Here is a 21925-nt window from a genome sequence, read left to right as displayed (position 1 = left end):
GATGTATATATGTGATTTCCTTCTATTTTCCCCAACAGTTATCACAGAGTGATATTTTAACGTAAAATGACATAAGGAGCATCATCGTACTGATACAAGTAGGTTCCATATCAGAACATGTAAAGAGGTTTGCTACTATTCAAGCAGCCTTCACATGCGTATTTTCACTTTCTGATGAAGGCATGTTACCAACCTGAGGCAAACGTGGAAGGAAATAGACACACGAAGGAGTCGTAGAGGTCCAAACACAACAGGGGACACACGAAATTATTGCGCGGCACTACTGCGCCACGGCACACCTCTTCCACGCTGAGGCACCCGTCTCACCTGATTTTATAGCTATCTGGCGTCGGCGCACCATTTCGACCCCATGGGTCTACTCCTTTTTAGAATTTTCTTTCACACACAGACATACACACACGTGACAGACTAAGCCCGTTATTATATAGCAGGATCATGATCATGAAGATAGGTAGTTCTGTGGAGGAAACTGCGATATGAAAAATCCTCGATTTTTAGTGTGTCTCTTCAAAATAAACCCCATTTTGCATGCCGCTTTCCAAAAATAGCATTCGCGAGCTTCCGGCCATTTTTAACTATTTATATTAATTTAGTGCCCTTTCAGATGTTAACTCTCGCTGCACTTCTGATTTCTGTTTCGCTGGTTGAGCCGACAGGCATAGGTTAGTAGTCTTTCTATCCTTGCTTAATGGCACGATAGAATAAATGTTAGAGAGGATATCAACGTTAATCTTAAGGTGAGTTTCTTGCTCCACCAGCACCTGCATATGCTAGAAGACTCACAGGACAGGCCCTTGTTGACTACATCAATTCGCACCACTCATTTTACAAGGTGGGCTATCGTAAATTTTCATGTATGTATGGGGTATCCCAAAAATTCACGCAAGATTTGAGTTGAATAGAAAACACAGTTTCTTCAATTGTATTTTTTTTTGAAACATAAAGTACATAACATAGGGTTATGTATGGAATAGCATCCACAACGTTTCATTGTTGTGTGTGGACTTTGGGGCGGAGATGTCACTAGAGCACACTCTTTTTTGAAAATAAGGCTGCTCAAACAGCTACTATGACTAGTGCTTGATATCGTGACATGGTAACCACGTTCTTAACACCTAAACTGGAAGAAACTGATGTGAATAACATTTGCTCTGAGAAGGAGCGACGGTCATCGGAGTGTGACCCGACCCGAACACGACTGCACTGTCCTGGAAAAACCTGCGCTAAGCCAGCCACCTAATGTGCCCGCACCCATAAATAGATATATGGTGCAAAGGATTCCGTTCCTAAAGTGCAAGTCCAACAAGCGCCTAAATGGTTAATTTCGAGTACGATACAAATTCAAAGATCGAAGTGCGAAAATGCAATTCAAATTGGGGCGCATGTAAAGGAATGACGAAGTAGAAGCGAAACACAAAGACTTCTTGCCGGCTCTCATATTCAAGATGCCCTGAGGAAATCACAGTAGGAAAGCACCTGCACTCCCGTCGTCGCTCACGCCCGACGGTTGGTACCGAACTGGTTGATCCAATTGGATGATTTGCCTTTAAATTGTGTGGGCCAAAGAGATGGAATGTCCTGCAGAGGAAGAACGGGTGCTGCTGCAGACGCCCCGAAACCACCGTCTTGAAACTGCACAGCAGCAGTTGAATGTACATAAGAAATTTTCAGGCCAAATATTCACCAGATGCTCAAGAACGCATGAAATCTAGAATTATGGATTTGAGTTTCATGGTTGATGCGGAAGTCATGATGGAAGAAATGGACCAGCAGGAGGATATAGATCTCGCTGTTTCTTTACCTGAAAGGTATGTTAGCAAAGAAAACGTCGGAGTTTGAAAAAAAAAACCAGAAGAAATAAAAGCAAAATTTCATTGTACAATTTCGACTACAGCAGCCATTAATTTCGTCTTCTCAAATCAAATTTCAGTTTCGACGCTCGTGAAAAATGGCCAGAATGTCCTTCAATAGGATTAATCCGTGATCAGTCCGCCTGTGGTACTGAAACATTTTCAACTTTGAATTAGAAAATTTACTGAGTTTACAGTAATTGTCACACAATTAGTGCAGAAGAAAAGAAATAACTTGCCCAAGAATCAAAGTAAAGGGGGAGTACGGATCTTGGCCTTGTGATCAAGTAGCCGAGTCGAGAAAGACAATATATTTCTTTTCGTAAAATCAGGGTACGCTGCTCCTCTTCTTATCCTTTGGCCTATAATATTCAGTTGTAGAAGATCGTTTCGTCTTCCTTTCAACTCATCTCCGTACAGGATTTATTTATAACTGCAAAAAATGGAAATAATCGAATAATAAATAGTAGAATATAAATGAACACCAAAATTTAGCTTTCTCTAACAGTCGAAGTGATAGAGTAAATTGGGTTGATTAAGATTAGAATCGTATATGAAATTATCTTTTCTGCACCACAATAGTTTTATGACTATAAACAATTGAATAGAAGGAAAAACATCAAGCTACCTAGACACTACTTTTGTCGGCGAGAAATATGCTCGGTGAACCAGCTTTTATTCGTTCGGACATGTTCTGCTACGGAACGTCTACCCGCAAAGGCGGCGTGGTGAGAAAATAATTTTGTGTGAATCCGTGGCGGTCAAATGGAGCATTTTTAACACAAAATCTAGTAAGTGCACAGTTACTAATTCGTGTAATCGTGACAATTTACTCTGATTCTTCCATTAATTTGTTCAAATTGTTCGGTGTTGTTTGTTTCTTAGATATACAAACGAATCTAAGGATAAAGCGGTCTCAACTAAAGTACCGTAAAGAGTAATCCGTTTACAGGAGGATGTTGGGCAGTATCCTCAGCAGAGGTGATGAGCGACAGGATCTGCATACAATCAAATGGAACAAAGCAGGTTAGTGCTCGATTGCGTTCATCTATCGAGAATATTCACAAAATAATCCTACATCTTCGTTTAAGGTGTATGTTTCCGAAACGGATATCTTATCATGCTGTGGACAACGTTGCGGTAGCGGGTAAGAAGGGATATGAGAAAAAATTGTTTTCGTTTCAAGAGAGTACCCTAGTTCAGGTGTACCTCAGGTGTGCCACGTCAAGCTTTCAACTATGCAATTCGGAAAGGTGTTTGCAGCGGAGGACCATATGGAACGAAGGTCTGAAAATAATTTTCTTAGAGAACTCTTAGTGAGTTGGATGAAGAATGTTAGAAAGTGCAAAAAGTATTCTCAGGGTGTTTGCAAACCCTATCCTTTCTTTCCATGCGGCCATCATGCTCATCTACCATATTATGGACCATGTCCAGATGGTATGTGGCCTACGCCAACATGCGAAAAGGCATGTCAATCCGACTATACTGTTCCGTACAACAATGACAGGATCTTCGGTAAGTAAGCATTTCACACGTGTTAAAATAATCTCTCTGACTTTGGAAAGTAGAACTGCGCTGGTGATGCTTGTGAACTAAACCCTTGACAGGTTCTCTTAACACTTCTTCTGACTTTCCTAAGATTAATATCCTCTAGTGAATACATTGCCGTAAATCGGTATCTGCTTACAAATTCAAAGATGACTTACTTGACTTGGCTTAATCGGCGGTTTGATGTCATCGTCCGAAGCGACTACTCGCATCTAAGCCGAGGTGTGCCGTACTTGAACATAGCTCCGCCCAAACTTCTCGATCTTTTGCGAGAGTTTGCACGAGACTAATTCATTCGTCGCTACTCCATTTCCTCCTAAACCTTACGTCTCGCCTGAACTGCCTATCCAGGCCGAGTGTCCTCAGGTCCTCTTTCAGTACCACAGTCCACAACTTGGCCTGGTGGTCCCTTCCAGCTCAAATTCGACAAACTACTTAGAATTCGCTGAACAAGGCGATCTGCTAGTCTCCCAAATATATGACCAACGAAGCGGAGACGATTTTCTAACCCATTTCCGATGACAGTGCAAGATGTTGATATCTTCCACGCGTCATCAGCCGCTAAACAACATCATTTTCCACTTAAAGATATTCATTGTGGCATATCCTAGGCTAAAAGTAGCCAAGCCGTCATCTGAGCAGCTTCTTTTCCGTGCAATTAAGTCTCTCCATCACCGTAAATGATGCTGCCAAAGCCTGCTATACGTGCACCGAATTGCAGATAAGTAGACTCGCAGCTTTACTTCGTTTGTGGTGAGGGTCAATCACAGTAATTTCGTTAAGGAGTTTAATGCAGAAATGGCTCCAGCGCATCTTTACTGTCCTCTGTCCTCCGTTCCCGTTCGTGTTCTCGAAGAGATCCACATCTGCTTGCATTTATCAGGACGGGCACCCTGGTGGTACTATGACGATGGACAGTGATCGACTGTTCTTCGTACATTGTCGCAATGGGGAAATTAGACAGAGAGGGTCCTTGCACTGCCCTTTGTCTTACTCCAGTTACCACCTCACACGGTGCTGTATATCCGGCTGGAGTTCGAACTGCAGCAGTTCGTAGATTCACGTGATCAATCAAGCGAACGAAACTTCTTGGTACTCCATCGGTACGATGCGAGCTGAGAAGACGGCCTCGATGAGGAAAGTCGAAAGCGGGCTCAAAGTCCAGGAAGGTTAATTACATTGGCTTCGAGTACCGCTGTCAGATTTCGATCACTCTCCTAAAGACGAACAGCTGTTCAATTGTAGATCGGCCACGACGAAAGCCAGCTTGCTCGTCGCGCGTTGTTTCTGTTTGATGAGTCGGTCCAGGATAATGCACTCCAACACCTTGTACATAACACACAATAAGCAGATTACTCGATAATTCCTAAGATCCGTGACGGATAACGAGAGGAACTATGATAGCGTGTCTCCACGAGTCAGGTATCCTTTCGTCTACCCATGTTGAACGGATGACCTCTATCATCTCACAGATCCCAGACGGAAGAATATATTTCAGCATTTCTGCGCTAATCCCGTCGTCTCCATCAGATTTTCCATCCTTCATTTTTTGGATACATACCAGAACCTCCGACTCGATCGCTGCTACCTCGTCGCATATATTGGTATATCACGTGCTCGACTTCAGGAACGGCGCTTGCCGATCCAGCAAGGTATTGGAGTGGTTTCGCCAAATTAGAGGGGTTATTTCACCGATAGCCTTTCCACTAGCAGTGCTGAGGACTGGAGAACATCTTATCATTTTGCCGCTATACTGTTTTGATAAAACATAGGCTGCCCGCGGGTTCTTGTCCTCCCACTCCTTTTCGAACTCGTTCGCTCTCGACGTCTACTCGTTATCGCGGTCTTGTTGCAGTTGCCTTTCGGCGCATAAAGAATTATGCGTGGGTTTTGTTTCCACAGGCGCAAAGGCAAACTTCTTCCGTGGCAATAGAACCAATAGAACCGGGAGCATTTCCCCTGCATCGTCCTAGAAGCACTTTGAGAAGGAATGCGCATCGTAAAGCTTCTTCCCGTTCCGCACTCCATCATGAATAGACACACGTTGCTGGAAATTCGTTCTGAATTCTTCGTCTTTCGGAGCTGCCATGTTGGTTTTTGGTTGGAGAATTCCTCGATTTCTCTTAAAGGACCGTATCTTGAAGTTGAAATAACTGGGCGGTGGTCAGAGTCGAACGCGACATCCCAAACAGCTCTGGATTTTCGGATATCTGACTGACGAATGTTCCTCTTCAGAACGTAGTCGCGCTGAAGTTTAAGAGTACTCATCTTCTACATGCGCTGCTCTTCAGGTGTTGTTCTGGTGAAGAGCTAAGCCCTGCTACGTGAGCTGATGGGGTCGATGATTCCACTTAAACGCGAAGCGGTGATGAGCCCGTCAGTTTACAAGAGTCCTCTGCGATATCGCAGTCCTACTAAGGCGCATCTAGACGACGTTAAGCCAAATTCCTTCATCGGGTTGTTGTAATCGTTCCTCAGAGCTGTCGCGCAGCTACCTACTTTCTTCTCATCGGCATATATATATATAATGTAATTTCCTATGCTGATGACGGACCGATCTTTCATGCTTGTTTTTTGCACTGCACTAAACGGCACGCAGAGATATCGCGGAAGCCTAGACAAGGTGGTTTGTTGGAGTTCACTCGATAGAGTTTGGCAGTTGCAGTCCTTATCCATTCTCGTTCCTCAAAAACTTACCTAATTTACCTAACTTACTTGTATGAATTCCCTCTTTTGCCTGCAACACTCCCGCAACCACTTTTCTGCCCTTCGCTGCTATCATATCGATCCCGCAGAGTAAAATCTAGGAGGTCCATTTTTACCAATTATCTCGTTCAGACGAACGGAAAACATTTTTTGCTAAGAGAAGGGATTATTCTTATTTCTATCCCTTCTTTCTATAAATTCTATCTCTATGGACATTTCGAAAACGAGAATGGGGCATTTTGGTCTTAAAGGCATCACCCCACGAATCTGAGGTGGTGCTGATTTCAGGTGGAGTATTCGTATACGGGATGGGAGACTACGGAGAGGGAGGTGATTTCGTCCATTTCTTCCTAATTGCCGTAAAAAAAAACGGCCGGGAAGATGTGGCGCCGCACAAGACTGGCACGCTCCAATCGAACCTCTTGTACAAAATGGTGCGCCAAAACGAATGAAGCCGTATCTTTCGCGCCGTTTTTTACGGCAATTAGGAGGAAATGGACGGAATCACCGTCCTCTTCGAAGTCTCCCATCCCGTATACGAATACTCCACCTGAAATCTGCACCACCTCAGATTCGTGGGGTGATGCCCTTAACCCACTGATTCGTTTGGTTGATCACTGGAAATAATGATCAATCTTTGTTTAAAAAAAGCGATGGAGGATAAGATTTTCTCAAGGATATTCAAGAGCCATTTCGATAATGTTGTAAATTCTCTGATTTTAACTGGACTCAATTCAGGCAGCAAAACCATCGTCTTGACGGGAGAGGAAAAAATTAAGCGAGAGATTTTCAATAACGGACCATTGGTAGCCACGTATACAGTTTACGAAGATTTCGCTTATTACAAGAATGGAATTTACATGGTCAGACCTTCTCAACATATCATTTAAGTATAAGCTTCTAGCAGGTTTAATGAGGTTCAGTTAAACATTGAGGCTAAGTAGGTCTTTTTCCCGTCAGAAAAGAATAACGTTTTCTTTAGACTGGTCTCGGTAGGGCGACAGGCGCACATGCAGTCAAAATTATTGGCTGGGGTGAAGAAAATGGAGTCAAGTATTGGTTGATTGCAAACTCGTGGAACACTGATTGGGGAGAGAATGGTAACGTTCCTTATGAGATGTATTGATATTACTATACGGATAGGCGAAAAGCATCGATTTTTGTGACTGCAGCCGTAATTAAGTAACTGGAGAAAGTTGAGCTATCGATAACTGATAATTGATTGCGCTCAACTGAATTTGTCGAGGTGGGAAGGAAAAGAAGAAATCGACTCACAGAATATTCCCGACCCGAACAATGAAAATTTCACGGTCGAGTTGCTTCGTCTACATTATTGTATTAATTCAAAATTTTAAATCAAAGCTTAAAGCGTACGAATTTTAAACTGTTTGATGTATTCATCTAGAATGCATAACTATAAAGCACATTAAACAAAAAGGATAGGGTAATCATAAAGATGCGTGCTGGTTTAACCTAAAACATCAACATCTTCCAATGTGATCTTCGTAAAACTTTCGTATGTTTCTAGAATGCATAAGTATTTAATTTCTTTCCAAAATTTAGGCTTCTTCCGCATGCTCCGTGGAACAAACCTTTGCGATATTGAACTAAGCGCGACTGGAGGAACGTTCAAGGTGTGAACGAGATCGAAAAGAACGATTTTGAACAAAAATCTTCCCGTATTATCATCTTTCAACGAATAAAACATGCATTTCTTTCTTCAGCAAAGAATTCTTCGTAAAGATTCAAAACTAGAAAATCAGGAAATGTGTAAGACTGAAGGATTTACGGGCACACCAAGAGATATCGAAAAACTGAAAACGCATCTCTTAAATACCAATTTACTATGTTTATGTTGACCTTGTAACCATAAACACTTCGGTCTGAACTAGAATTAGCGACCACAATTAATCTGAGCAGTTTCCTGGTGGATTCTATTTGTTTTAAAATTTATTATTCATTGAGGGCATCACCCCACGAATCTGAGGTGGTACTGGTGATTTCAGATGGAGTATTCGTATGCGGGATCGTAGATTGTGAAGAGAAGGGTGATTCCGTCAGCTTCTTCCATATTGCCGTAAAAAACGGCCCAGAAGACACTGCGCGTGCCCACGGCTGGCGCGCTCCAATCGAACTCGTAGAGTTGCAATTAGGAAGAAATGGACGGACTCACCGACCTCTCTATAATCTATGATCCCGTATACGAATATTCCACCTAAAATCCGTACCACCTCAGATTCGTGGGGTGATGCCTTTAACCTACCTACGTTGGTGTGTATATGTATTCGTGTTTCTGAAAGATGAAAAACTTTGCACTGGCAAGAATCGAATCACGAGTGTCTTCGTGCAGCAAAAGTAAGTATAATTCTGTGGCAGAAATATACAAAAAGTGCTTCTGCATTAAATTTTTATTCGCCACTGAAGGTACGCCGAGCGAGTACAACAGAAGCCCTGAACATTAGCGTTAGTCCACTGGAGTTCTTGTTATAACCTATAATATTCTATCCATGTTTCCTTAAAAGGGATTTGTTCGTGCAAAGAAACCGTTGATAGGTCGATGTGTGCGCACTGTCCACTTTTTTTTTGAGTCTTGTGTTCTTGGTTCACGAACACAGATGCTCTAGCACACGAAAACAAATCTTTAGACGCATAGGTCGGCTGCAATAGTAACGGTAATGGTAACGGTAATCATGTACAAGAACCACGCATATTTGGGAAGAAAAACCCGAATATCCTGGTGTAGCAATGTGCTTAACTGCTTTTCCCTTCAGGAAACACTAACATTCTAAGAAACTGAAGAAATAGCATATCTAGTGTGCACGAATACGTGAATCGCTAGCTGGTAAATCCATTGCATTCTTCAAAATTTCTCTTTAAGCTGCGAGCGTATGGTGTGGTTCGCAATTTACAACCTTCTCGACTTCACTAACATAATCTTATAAGAGGTAAAGTCTTAATCAGGATAACGTCATTCCCTAACCTATTGTCTTATTGTAAAATCTGTTGATTATAAAAAAAATTTAGCCTGTGATATCCGTCCAAGGTTTCTTTTGCAATACTTTACTAGTTCATGACTAGTGTAATCAAAAACTAATAACCAAGTTGAAGATTTCAGTCGTCGTGCACTTCTACTACGCCGGTGTTGCACAAAGCGCTTCCGTACATGAGGTCATACATGTTCGGCAGTTAGCGCCAACATTGTAGATGTACTGACCGATAATATTTCCACTGAAAGTATTCAAATCAGAAACTTGTTATCACGACTACATATACTGTCGTCTTCTAGTGCTGATGATCTCTTTTCAAATTCCAAAAAAAGTTCGTTACCGAGGATTGTAGCGGCACACTACGAAGGTGGAAGAGGAACAACGACTAACACCACATCCAACCTTGTACGTGGCGGCCCAAGCCATCTGTAATACAGCAAAATTTCTGAATGTAGATGTTTCTCAGATGTGCACTTTTATAGCTTTCTATTTCATTGTAAAATTGCCACTATTACTCACAATTCATAATTTACTTCTACTTGTAAAAAATACCTCCGAGAAATGGATTTCCACCATTATCATTACATTCCCGTAAATATGAAGGACAAATGTCAATTTGTGACGACAATTAGATTACGAGCTTACGTTAATTGCACAGGTAACAAGTGCAGAAGACTGACACTGTCTACCTTATGTACTCATCACTAAGAGACTGTGACCTTAAGTACCTATTCAATCGAGTCTTCTGCTCAAATTTCAGTGGTTCCGGAGACTATTTGAACCCTCTCTGGAAACTAAAAAAATCCTCTTGATCTGCTATGGTAGGTTTGACTGACTTGGTACCTCTCCGAAAAATTAATTGCTGTTCCACATCTGCTCATCAGATTAGTGGTTCTTTTACGAACCATTGACGAATCACATTGTAAATTGACATATTGTAGTAAATAAAACTGAACTGTCTCTTCACAAAACAAACAGCTAACCTGAGTGAATCCAAGAGGAGCATTAGACTTTGCATCTAGAGTCGCTGTGTACCGCAGTTTGGCATTCACGCCATTGCTTAAAATTTGGTTCCACCATGTTTGCATTGACTAAATTTTTTTTACAAAGAATGAATTATTTCTTTACAAGAGACGACAAGAAAAAAAACGACGCCAACTCACTTTTGTCAATGCGTCGGATACTGTAACTGTCGATGACTGAATAACATGAGTATTTTCACCGGAATCTGGGCGAGTGGATACATCAGATTTTGTGAGAGCACAAGTGTTAGCGTAGGCTTGTGCTTCTGTTTCCAGCGCTGTGTCGTATCTCTGTAATTCCAGTTTGAAAAAAATTAGAATGTCGTACTGGAGAAATTTTAAGAATTAACATCCAGTTGCTAACGGTTTCATAAACAATGCGAGGTACTTCGGAGTACGTGGATGGTTTGTACCTCACGGATTGGCTCTGCCTTTCTAATTTTCTCCCTCAATGTGCTCATCATATTCACGAGGTGACAAACCGATTCCTGACTGTGGGCGGTGGGTGTGAGGGTCCACACCACCACATGATTGGGATGCTATGAATTTACGAACTTGTTCACGCACGCATGGAATCGTTAGAAACGGCACAGGAACAACATTTGGGTTGAAATCCAGTCTATGCATTTGATTTTCACTAATGATTCACATTACAATGCAGACGTGCTAAAATAATTTTTTTAAATATTCTACAGATGCTCTTGACGTGCGCACAATACGTCCGCGAATAAGGGGACTCCTGTGATTCCTATCTATGATGATAGTACTTATCGCTCACCATCCGTAACATATCGATAGCTGGTCCAAGGTTCGCATTTCCTGGTTTTCCATTTCTGACGGCCCCCTGAGCAACCAACGATCTACAAACGTCAGATTCACGTGTGTTTAAATTTGAAGGAATTTTTTTAAAGAAAACATCCGTTAAATAGAAGGACTATCTAATTCAATTTTGAAAGCTAAAGTCAACCTGAAATTCTCTTCAAAGACCGTTGTTTTCTTCCGATCTTTTTGCGGAAGTTAGCTGTGTGCACAAAATACCGTAATCACCTATCACTATCACTTCGCGGACAGTTCAAACGCAGAAACCTATCGCATTTCCGAAATAATCTAGTTGTGTTTTATTTTTCTTTGGCACCGTTTTTCTTTTTTCATTTTTTGTCAACATAGAAAAATTGCGAAGATTTACCTGTCTGTGTTGTGCGTATCGACTACCATCTGTCGCAACTCCTCGGTCATCACACCACTGGCACCAGCCGGTGTCGTGACAGCAGCTGTAGCCGTGGATTGCGAAGTCTGAGCTGCAGCAGTGGATGGCGAAGTCTGAGCTGCAGCAGTGGATTGCGAAGTCTGAGCTGCAGCAGTGGATGGCGAAGTCTGAGCTGCAGCAGTGGATTGCGAAGTCTCAGTTGCAGCAGTGGATTGCGAAGTCTGAGCTGCAGTCGACGTTTCTGCTGAAGTAGATTCTACGGTGGTTTCGCTTTCAGTTGTTGCTGTTGTCGAAGTGTCATCTGAAAGTGGTTGAATATCCGCGGAATGCCTTACCGTAGATTCAAACATTGACCATCTCCTAGCTACTGTAGCTTTTTAAGATGCTGCTCAAATGCTAAAAGAAGAAGTGCAGGGCTTAATTTGAGCGACGAAGAAATGTATCATTACTCCGGACTGAAGAAAAAACAAAAATAAGAACGACACTGTTAACTCACCATCTAATGTCAACAAATTCGCAAAACAGAGGTTTAGATTAGTATCGCACGTGGTACTTTTACCAGGTATTGCCTTTCTACATTCAGTGTCTTTCGTACACCCGGCACCTTTCGTTGAGGGCCAGTAAAGCGGTTTTCCAAAGACTGGGCTAAATAGTGAAAAATACCAAAGAGATAACAACTATTGTTATTTATTTGCTTATTGTTTGAAAATTATTCTCTGAATTCTTGTGCTGACACTACAAAACTTTCTATAAATTTCGGCACAAAGACAAAAATTCCACTTTCGACGACGAAAGAGGAGAGGAAACAATGGAAAACATAGAATGGAAAGTGCAGAACCTTTAATAATAAGCATTTCCACGTTAGCTTCTATTTTTAATTATCCAGTTGTTTTTATTCCTTTTTTACCTGGCACTGTATGCGCAAGCATATGCAGTTCTTTTCGGGCCACACTGAAATACCGCACATCCCAGCGAAATCGATTTGTTGTAAACAATCTAAATAATATTCAGATGTGTAATGGTTAGTGATACCAACAATTCTCAACTTTTGTCAAAGATTTTTCGGCGACATTGGAAATAGTACAATGCAGATTTCTATAGATTTATATTTAGAGGAAGAAGCTTTAAAGATTTCTGTAAGTTTTACGCAATGTCGAACACCTCTGCGGGTACAAAAATAACGATATTATAAACGACAAGAAAGTAATTGATCTTTGTTTTCTTAATATTTTTCTTAGAAATTTTTTTATTCAATTAAAAAATATTAACAGTGTTATCCTTCTTTTGAGTAATTTACAGAGTTATCTCTTCACTACTTTCAGTGTGATGAAGTATCTCGTACTGAAAAAAAAAACGTATTTTTTTCGTATTTCTACTGAACAAAAGACATCTTGAGAAAATTTTAGGATGTGAGGTCATAATTTTCTTCCTTAAGTGACGACTGTGAAATCCATTCAGAAAATTAAACTCTACTCATAAAATGCTTTATAAGTACAAAGAATAAAAATGACAAAAAATAATAAAAAAAGAATATATTCTTTATAAATAAAGCCTACTCTTGCAAACGGTGCAGCATCTTCGCTCTCGTAGATAACGGTAGTTTTGTCGAAATTGACATTGTAACGCGTCTCCTTCCATTTCTCCAATATTTCTTTTATGTCGTCTACAGCTTGATCATCAGAAGGAGCGGCAATGTTACCACGTGCTCTGAATATCACCGTTGTTTCATCTGGTTAACATTGAAGAAGCGTTAAACAGCTCACATTCCATAGTTAACAGATTTTCCCTCTACGTCACCTGGCGTGTTGCTCTCAGATTCACATGCGCTAGAAGCTACTAGAGCCTGTATTTCCAATTCGCAGTTGTACGACTAGAATATCTAGCATCACCGACACTGACAATTGTAGAGAATGTAGCGCTTATCAATTTCTTTGAAGATGTGCTAACACATACAATTTCAAATTCATAGTCATAGAGGTTTCTGAGCATGTATGCAGCCTGGGAAATGCCGTGCGGAATACAATCGGTGTAGCAAGTAATTTACACGAAACATACACAAAATTTACACAAAATGTACACAAAATACACCGTGTACACAAAATTTTAGGCTCGGTGTCAAACCACTGAATGAAGTAGTTGTGACCACGCACCATAACGCCAACATCCGTCACGCTCTAAGTTTTTGGAAACTCACAAATCAGAGGAAATTTTCAAATAGTTTACTACTTATGGCGCATTTCTTACACGCTTTTACGGCTACGTTAACCATTACTTGAAAGGACATGGATAGAGGAGGAAGAATGAGTGAATGAAGTGAGTGAACGAGGGAAAAATGAACTCCTGACATACCAACATAAACAAGCTTGTCGATCCCGTTAGAGCGCCACCGTCATCGTCCATAAGTCCAGTGGCAAGCTCCTGTCTGATTTTGTTATGTCCCTCAAAGAAGGCTTTGCGTATTTTATCATCCCCTCTCGGTGGATTTGCACACACAGACCGAGCTAAATTACAGAAATACCAAATTGCACTGTAACATGAATGAATTCTCAGTAATTTCTGTTTTTCATGTCTTCAACGCGGTTTTGGATTGGATTTTCGCTTCATTTTACGTTGCCATTCGTCGTAGCGGCAGTAAACTATGAAGATTCGCGAAAAACTTGTTAAGGACAATATCGCAGAACCACAGTTCTTCCCACTTAGCTCTTAAAGGATAAAAAAATAAAGGATACGCTCCGGATGCACCACCACACTCACCTTAATTCAGAATCGTTTGAGGTTTACGAACGTGTAATTGGCCCATGTAGCGAATTGAAGGGGCTAGCCGAAACATCAAGTCAGTGTTTTTTTCCTCCCAGACAAATCTGGTACGAGTTTATAGAACCCGGAGGGATGAAAAGCTTGGTGACCACTAGGGCGGATTCGAACCCCCGATCGATCGTGCAGACCGCGGAACATCCTACCGACTGCACTACACCCGTCCCAGTTAGCTCTTAATCCAGTTTAAGCTAATTTAAGTTTAACAAGTTAGATCTGAAACATCAGGGCTAACCTAAGCCTGTATTTTTAAAGGGTATTTGTACGTGCACAGAAATCGTTGATTGGTCGATGTGTGCGCACTATCCACTTTTTCTTTGAGTCCTGTGTTCTTAGATCTCTTTTTACTTTGTTGGATATCTATAACTAGCCTGAAAGTTTGACTAAAGCCGGACTTCAGGCTTTTTTTTGTGTTCGCTTCGCTCGCCTTCATCGATCAATGAGAAATTACAGTAGCGACATTTTTTTTTTGAAAAATTAGAGTTGCGTTTTTCTATCAACTCCTCCTTCAGTTTCTTTTAACCCGAAAATTTAAGCATAGATGAAAGATTTTCCCTAAACGCTCAGTCCTATATTTGGAGAATATGTTTCTCTCAATCCATCACAATTTGGAAACATTATTTGACGTAGTTTGAGTTTTCTCCGGTCTCGGCTATTAGCAAAGAATGATGTGCTAACATGAAGACGTGAATACCGCTATTGTAGTGATGTAAATAACGTTCTACGTCAGATCGCGTAAACTGTTGGCTATATATTGGATTTAAGCAGCCGTTCCTATGTGCGTTTCCTTTTTTTGAAGAAGGGATGTTAGCAGCACCATTCCGACCCCGTGGGACCGGTCCCACCCCATTTTACAGTTATCTGACTTCATCTGGCACGAATTCGACGCCGTAGGACCTGTCTCACCCAATTTTACCGCGTTGCGGCTCCAGCGCACAAAACCGACGCCATGGTATCCGTCTCCCTCTCTTTTTGGGATTTCGTAACTGAGACACACATATACACAGACGCACACACGTGACAGAATACACCCGTTTCTGTACGGGATGATAGTTTGCAAATTTGGAAGTATACATTCACATAAAAGATTATTTACCCTCACTAACATATGAGAGAAACAAACTTGCCTTATCAAAGACAACAGAAATTCCTGTATGGTTTCGGACAAAGGTGAAGAGGTAGAGTGCTTCCCTAACAGGTACATGGAGATGGTTCGGCACCTCACCAGTGCAGAGTTTTGCATCATTATGGATTATTTTCGTGACACACAGACAAACACGCACATACACACACACGGACTAAGCGCGTTATTATATAACATGATTTTCTTATGTATACGTACAATGTTGACATCTACCATAAAGAGGAAGCAGAGGAAAAGCGCTTGAACAATTGCAATGTAGCTAGCACGTGCGCACATCCACAACAGTGTTTAAAGGCCTGAAGTCATCTAGGAGAGCAAAGTCATGGGCGTAACAATGGACGACGGATCCGTGCCGTCCCTATCTTGACTTTCTGGCATCTAGCCCTACTGCTGTTGCTTTCTGCGCCTCCTGTACAACCATAGTGTATATCAATATTGAATACATTTATGGAACCATTATTCTGACTTATTTCATAACAGAAAGTTGGGAAAAATCTTTGCGATATGATATGATGATACTCTTGGTTTTTTTTTCTGTTTTCTGTTCTTTCATACATTTGTTAGTTCAATTAGAGTACATAAAATAGCTGCAGAATGAAGAACAGACCAAGTTTGTAGTTCTTAATAACTCAATCCTCAGCATAGGATATAGGAAGTATTTTTGTAGTAATTTCTTACTCCACGTGAAACTTGTTTTAAATAAGGTTCTCTTCTCTAGAGTTTACTGATGAATGGGTACAAAAACAAACCTGTTAGTGGATTTGCAGCAGCACCAGCGATACTTATGAGTCCCTTCAAACAAATGAACTGGTCAGATCGTTACGATAGAGCACTTTAACTTACCAACAAAAAGATGAACATTGTGCACGTACTACAATGGAGATGTTCTCTACAAGATGTCCTTCTTTTATTTTGAGCGCGATGTCTTTGACAAGCGATAAGAACTGTAAAAAAAATTAATTTTTCCCGCTTATCATCACGATGCAAAAAAAACCACTGGTATAGAGGTCAAAGATAGAAATACTGTGGAGGCTCTCAGTATTAGGGTGTTCGGAAAGTATCTGCCGAAAAATATCGTTCGACGAACTGAAGAATCTGGCGGAGCAGCATCCATATGAAGGTGTGCGGTATTTTGCTGCCAGTCTTGGCTGTTCGCTGTTCACCGTGAGCGATGGACTGCGATCTCTCGGAATGCTGAAAAAGCTCGGCCAGTGGCTCCCACATGCACTGAGCGACGGCAACCGCCAAAGACGCCTGAACGTCTACAATCAGCTGCTCTCCAGAAGCCGCCGATTCGGCTGGCTGGACACCATTGTCACTGAATGAAAAGATGAAAAATGGGTCCTTTACGTCAACCACATCCACAATCGTGCGTGGTGCGCTAGCGATGAAATGCCGGATCCTTTCGTGAAAATTGAAATACATGAGAAGCAGGTCATGCCGAAGTAAAGTCTGGTGGGGAGCTCATGGAATCTGCCGTTTTGAACTGGAAAACAGGACAGTTACTGCAGAGGTCTACTGCAAAGACTGGCCGACAAGATCCGCAAGGAGCACCCGAAGCTCGACAACGTTCGCCTGCTGCACGATAACGAGCGACCTCACATCGCGAAGAAGACTTCCCAGAAAATTCTGGAGCTTGGATGGGAAGTTCTACTGCACCCACCGTACAGCCCGAACCTGGCCCCGAGCGACTACCACTTCTTCCGCTTGTTACAGCATCGCTTGGAAGAGAAGCGATACGATGATCGTGACCATCTCGAGAATGACCTTCGTGCTTTCTTCGCTTCCAAGTCGCCGGCGTTCGATGCCAAAGGAATCCGTGACCTTGTGAGACGTCGCAGAAGGTTGTCGATGTTGATGGAGATTATTTCGTCGAATAATAAAATGTCAAAAAGTTGTGTTGTTTTGAAATTTTGCCGTATTTTGGCAGATACTTTCCGAACACCCTAATAGATTATTATGGTTCCGTAAAAAGAGTGAGCGTCAAGCCGATTGCTTAAAAGTATGAGATCGGGGCTTTTTCAACCCAGTGGACTTTTCAACCCAATGGACTTCTACTATGAAGGTGTTTGAATAAGTGTGAATCTCTGCTCATGCTTCAAGATGTTTATGAAACAGGTCAGAGTCATGCCTGAGAATGCCCAGGAATATTACTACTGCGTGTAATATACAAGGTTCTGGAGCGGATCATTATGGATCGGCTAATTAAACAACCCGAAGAAGCCATCTGGGACGAACATGCTTTAGCAGTTGTCAATCGACGACTGAGCAGTTGCTAATTCTGCGAAGGGTGTATGAATTGTAACAACGTATTTGAAGCCTTTGCAGTCAGCTTTTCTGTACTTTGAAACCGCTTTCGACTCTCTCCATCAATGCCGTCTTTTGAACGCGATTTACGCCGATGAAGTTTTAGGAAAATTCGTAAACTCCATCAACGGCAAGCATAGAAGAACAACTGATGCGGTTCGAACACCAGGTGGATGTACTACACCGTTCAAGGCGAAGTGAGACAAAAGGCCGCCGCGTGACCCTTTGTGACCAATTTCGCCGTCGATGCTGTTTTAGCATCGGCTGTGCGTACCTTAGTTTATCTTGAGTACGACGATGATGAACTAATATTCGCTTTCAGCAGCGGGAAGTAACAACGTGTTCTTAATCTTGCATCCAAATTAGCTGCAGCTTACGGACTCCGTTCTGATAAATGAAAGCAGATGTGGGCCTCCTCAACGGGAACCAGGGTGGAAGGGAAACCTATTGGACTCGCAGATGAGTTTTCGTTATTTAGGTCGTATGCCGACAAAAGATCGCAGCTCGAGAGAGATATTCAGCAGAAATACGCTGAAGCGAGTTTGGGATTCTGCTCTTTCGCCAATTCCTAGTGGTCGTCCCCCATCGCCAACAAAGTCAGGCTGCGACTCTACCTATCCACAATCCCCTATCATGATTTACGGAGTGGGAGACTTGGGCAGCGCCGACGACGGTGATGGAAAAGCTTGACTGCTTGAAGAGAATGCTGTTTAGAGGACTGTTAGGCAACTTCAAGCCGATGGACTAGCATAACGAAAAACTTTACTCAGAAGATGAAGATGCTGTACCAGCGAATACGTGGAAAACATCAACATCTTGGCCGGTCTCCAGAAGATGTCACAGAAAACCGTCTTTGCTTCCTCGGTCTCATTATGAGGGGAGCGTCTGATCGTCTTGTCTATGTTGTCGTGAGCATGCTCCCAGACTTTAAATGGAACAGGCGCCCTGGTAGTAAAAGCATGTTTTGAGGAGAGGATGTAAATGAAGGGCTGAGGACATTTGGTGCTAACAGGGAGTACAGTCGAGAGGTAAAGCCCCGTGGTTTAAGGAATAGCGACTGACGAATAGAATTCATTCGATCCCTAGCTGAAAATCGAGCTCGAGGATCCTGGATATGCCTAAAAAGACACTTGCGGCGAAGTTGCGGATGGCTGCGTTAGACTGTCTACCCGCCGATTAAGTCGAGTAACTCGAGAGGAACACAATGAGGTTCACACGGTATTCAACAACCAAATTACAGAGAATGTCCACAACTCATGTTAAAATATTCAAAAAGTTGGTATTTTCTTCCGCATGCAAAAATTGTTATCAGTCTATGTAAAACAATTACAATTGAAATTGTAATTTTTTCACGTCTCTACATAGGAAGAAGGTCGTAGTACCGACATGATATCCGCAATCACAATCGTTAACCTCTAATGCGATGCAATCACAATGGTTAACCCCCAGAGCAGAGTTTTTTCGCAATTCTAAGCCCGACTTGGTAGATTTACAGCTAAAAGCAAAAGGCTGAGAAGATCAATTAAATATTGACTACGGGCTACCACATTCATAAGCAGCCTTGTTAGTCATCTTAAGAATTGAGTTCCACGCAGTTCAACAGGTTTTAAGTAAAGAAACAGGATAGTTGCAACAGGCCATGTTGCATGTCTTTCTAGCTTCTCACTTATCATTACAGTGCTGTTGAATGTTTTGTCGTCGTCACTCATTCGAATTCTGCCTCGCAATCTGATTGTGCAGTCTACCTCAATATCCCGTCGTTACGCGTGACACGTGCGGTGGAAGTGCGTGAGGATCTAGCAGCATGGCAAGGTGAACATTGAAATCCTTTAGTTAACTGAAGTAATTATGAACTTTGTATCATAGTACTGTAATCTTTAACTGTGTAAGTGTGGAGGTCGGATAAATGATAAAGTCCGAAGGATAAAGTGTTTGGCATTAAACAATTTGCTTGAGATGCGCCACAGCGCTCACTTAACTTCAGTAGCGTTTCAGCTTTACTAACGTGTAACAAGCGTATAAATGAGTTACAGGGCTGGCCGATGTGTCCAGTCAGTGTTTTTATCCTACCAGACAAGTCTGGTACTAATTTATCGACCTCGAGGGGATCGAAGGCCTGGTTGGCGCCAGAAAGGTATCGAACCATCGATCGATAGTGTATGCAGCAGAACGTCTTACTGACTGCGCTGCACCTGCCCAGGACATCGGATAATAGGTGAAATCCCGTCACTTTTTAGTTTCGCGGATAAGTATATTCAATACTTTGAGAAGAAAACTCCAAAAGGATGCTTTTATTACATCATAAATGCTTTGGTTGCCCCACCGCGTTCACGTCACTTCAGAATCCGTTGAGGTTCACCAACGCATGTCTAGGCTACACAAATGAGTCTCGCAAGCTAAGCAATCTATCAAACCAGTGTTTTATCCTCCTAGAGAAGTCTGGTACCTATTTATCGACTCCGTGTAGAAGCGAAAAACTTGGTCGACTCTAGAGCGATCTCGAACTATCAACCGTGCAGTTGCAGCTGATGCTATGATATTTCCTCCATTTGTCCCGATCGCGTGCCAGAGTTGCTCTTTGGTTCCTCCTTTCGTGTGGCCCGGGAAGAGCAACATAATTCTCTTTGAAGAGCTTCGTAAAGAAATCTGACCATCGGATCGGCGGTCTTCCTGTAGTGCGCTCAATATCGCGGAGACCCAGTCGCTCACGGTTCTGCTCCAACGGTTGTCGGTAAAGCGCATCACGTGTCTGGCCCACTTTATTTTACTTTCCTTGGCAAACGCGACGAGGTTCTAATCTTTGATCGCTGGCGTAGGAGAGAACTTCGGATCCCGTCCCTCACTTGCGTGAAACGGGACACTCCTAGCATCACTCTCTCAATTGCGTTCAATGACGCTTTCCACGTTTTCTTCCTGCTTGCAAAATGCCCATGTTTCCTTTCAGAAGCATAGGTCAAAGCAGGAAGTATGGTGGTGTTGAAGAGGAGAGCACGAAGCCGTGTGTTCCTGGTTTTTTTCACTACATCCTCGATGCTCTTATACGCTCCCCAAGCCGCTCGTCTCCTCCTGCCCAGCTCGGGGGTCAGGACTTTCATCACGTTCAATTCCCGACCCAGATAAACATATCTGGTGCATTCGGATATGTTCGTTCTGTTGAGCGTGAATGGGGCATCCGAGACCCATCCGTTACACATGAACACTGCCTTTTCCAAATTCAGCCGAAGACCGATGCATCCACATGTTTCGTCGAATTCGGTCAACATTCGTTCCACTTCACTGATACTAGGGGTTATCAGTATGATGTCATGAGCAAAGCGCAAATGGTGTAGCTGCCGACCATCAACCTTCACTACTAAGTCGTCCCGTTCCAACTTTCGCATTGTGCTCTCGAGGATGACTGTTAATATTTTGGGTGAGATTGCTGGGATTCGATCTTCGATCCTAGACCCATTCCGATGCAAGCGTACGTGCTTTATAAGTACAGATCGTCATCCTAGCCCTTTTCTTTCGGTAGCCTATATGACTCCTGCACCCCGTCCTTCCGCTACCGTACCAGGTTTTCTTCCGGAATCAGGAGACTCTTTTCTATTACTGTGACATGCAGAAAAGTTTTAAACCCATGGGCAGGTTGCAAACCTCTAGTCCCATGAGTTTTTGGAAGAACTTCCATTCTCCTGAAGAGGACATGTGGAACTTATTTGTTGGAGGCGACTCCGAACCGCTTCCCTTGCACCTCCCAGTCACTTGATTGCAGACTTTTGGGCGGACCGACGTGCGGGATGCAAAGATGTCATGAGTCAGTCCTGGCTCAGCAGAAACAGGGAGTCCATCCCTTGAATCCACACGCGACTCTGGGCAAGCACAAGGTCGCTTTTGGTCCGCGATTAGCTCCCTATCCGCCACTTGGGGATGCGCCACGTAGCCTCGCGACTAACCGGCTGTGATCCCTCTAGGGAGAAAGATCCGTGGGCTACTGCTAGGTAGTACTGTGAATTAGATCTGCTCTCCGCGGAAATGGTAACCATTTCTTTCCATGCTTTCTTTTAAAAGCACACGGAGATAACGCACTTTTAGAAGTGTATTCATCAGCATTCAAATTCACACTATATCAGATATGCTACACACAAACCGTTTTATTTCCTTTTTCGCCAAAAAAGTTGATTAGTGCCTCGTTTTAAGGAATTTCCTAAATGTCAAATTACTATATTATTGTATTTCTGTCAATTTGACCCATACTTGGTATATTACTTGCACCTGCATCTACGATAAAAATGAAATAGTCTTACAAAAATCTCAGCCATTTCTATATTGCTGATACA

General features: G+C 42.4%; 4 protein-coding genes across 6 annotated transcripts; 3 read left to right on the top strand and 1 right to left on the bottom strand.

The window, feature by feature from the left end:
- Window positions 1-625: 625 nt before the first annotated feature.
- RB195_007698 (uncharacterized protein) lies at window positions 626-7765 on the top strand (the record flags this gene model as incomplete). The annotated part of the gene is made up of 11 exons (XM_013445652.2): window positions 626-683; window positions 759-853; window positions 1693-1829; window positions 1952-2019; window positions 2824-2897; window positions 2963-3018; window positions 3075-3156; window positions 3233-3386; window positions 6864-6988; window positions 7108-7225; window positions 7689-7765. 11 exons carry the CDS (start codon window positions 626-628, stop codon window positions 7763-7765), a joined length of 1044 nt encoding a protein of 347 aa, XP_013301106.2.
- Window positions 7766-9256: 1491 nt separating this feature from the next.
- Window positions 9257-20986, bottom strand: RB195_007695 (uncharacterized protein; the record flags this gene model as incomplete). 3 transcript variants are annotated; one of them, XM_064181456.1, is made up of 13 exons in its annotated part: window positions 9257-9353; window positions 9453-9538; window positions 10096-10203; window positions 10276-10425; window positions 10913-10994; window positions 11321-11642; window positions 11838-11986; window positions 12249-12337; window positions 12898-13048; window positions 13105-13211; window positions 13691-13842; window positions 16463-16601; window positions 20450-20986. In XM_064181456.1, 13 exons carry the CDS (start codon window positions 20984-20986, stop codon window positions 9257-9259), a joined length of 2169 nt encoding a protein of 722 aa, XP_064038244.1. The 3 variants fall into 3 exon arrangements, with proteins under 3 accessions (XP_064038244.1, XP_064038248.1, XP_064038245.1); XM_064181458.1 differs by lacking the exons at window positions 16463-16601; window positions 20450-20986 and adding exons at window positions 16049-16091; window positions 16143-16160; XM_064181457.1 differs by lacking the exons at window positions 9257-9353; window positions 9453-9538; window positions 10096-10203; ... (7 more) ...; window positions 13691-13842; window positions 16463-16601 and having other exon boundaries at window positions 20366-20986.
- On the top strand, window positions 16692-18296 carry RB195_007697 (uncharacterized protein; the record flags this gene model as incomplete). The annotated part of the gene is made up of 3 exons (XM_064181460.1): window positions 16692-16744; window positions 16811-17193; window positions 18085-18296. 3 exons carry the CDS (start codon window positions 16692-16694, stop codon window positions 18294-18296), a joined length of 648 nt encoding a protein of 215 aa, XP_064038247.1.
- Window positions 18380-19429, top strand: RB195_007696 (uncharacterized protein; the record flags this gene model as incomplete). Its single annotated transcript, XM_064181459.1, has 2 exons — window positions 18380-18514; window positions 19265-19429. The coding sequence occupies 2 exons, from the start codon at window positions 18380-18382 to the stop codon at window positions 19427-19429; spliced, it is 300 nt and encodes a 99-aa protein (XP_064038246.1).
- Window positions 20987-21925: the final 939 nt, after the last annotated feature.

The sequence above is a fragment of the Necator americanus genome, chromosome I (assembly GCF_031761385.1).
Source record: "Necator americanus strain Aroian chromosome I, whole genome shotgun sequence".
In the NCBI taxonomy this organism is placed as follows: Eukaryota; Metazoa; Nematoda; class Chromadorea; order Rhabditida; family Ancylostomatidae; genus Necator; species Necator americanus.
Note: the sequence above shows the minus strand (reverse complement) of the source record. Positions and strands in the feature narration are given on the sequence as shown.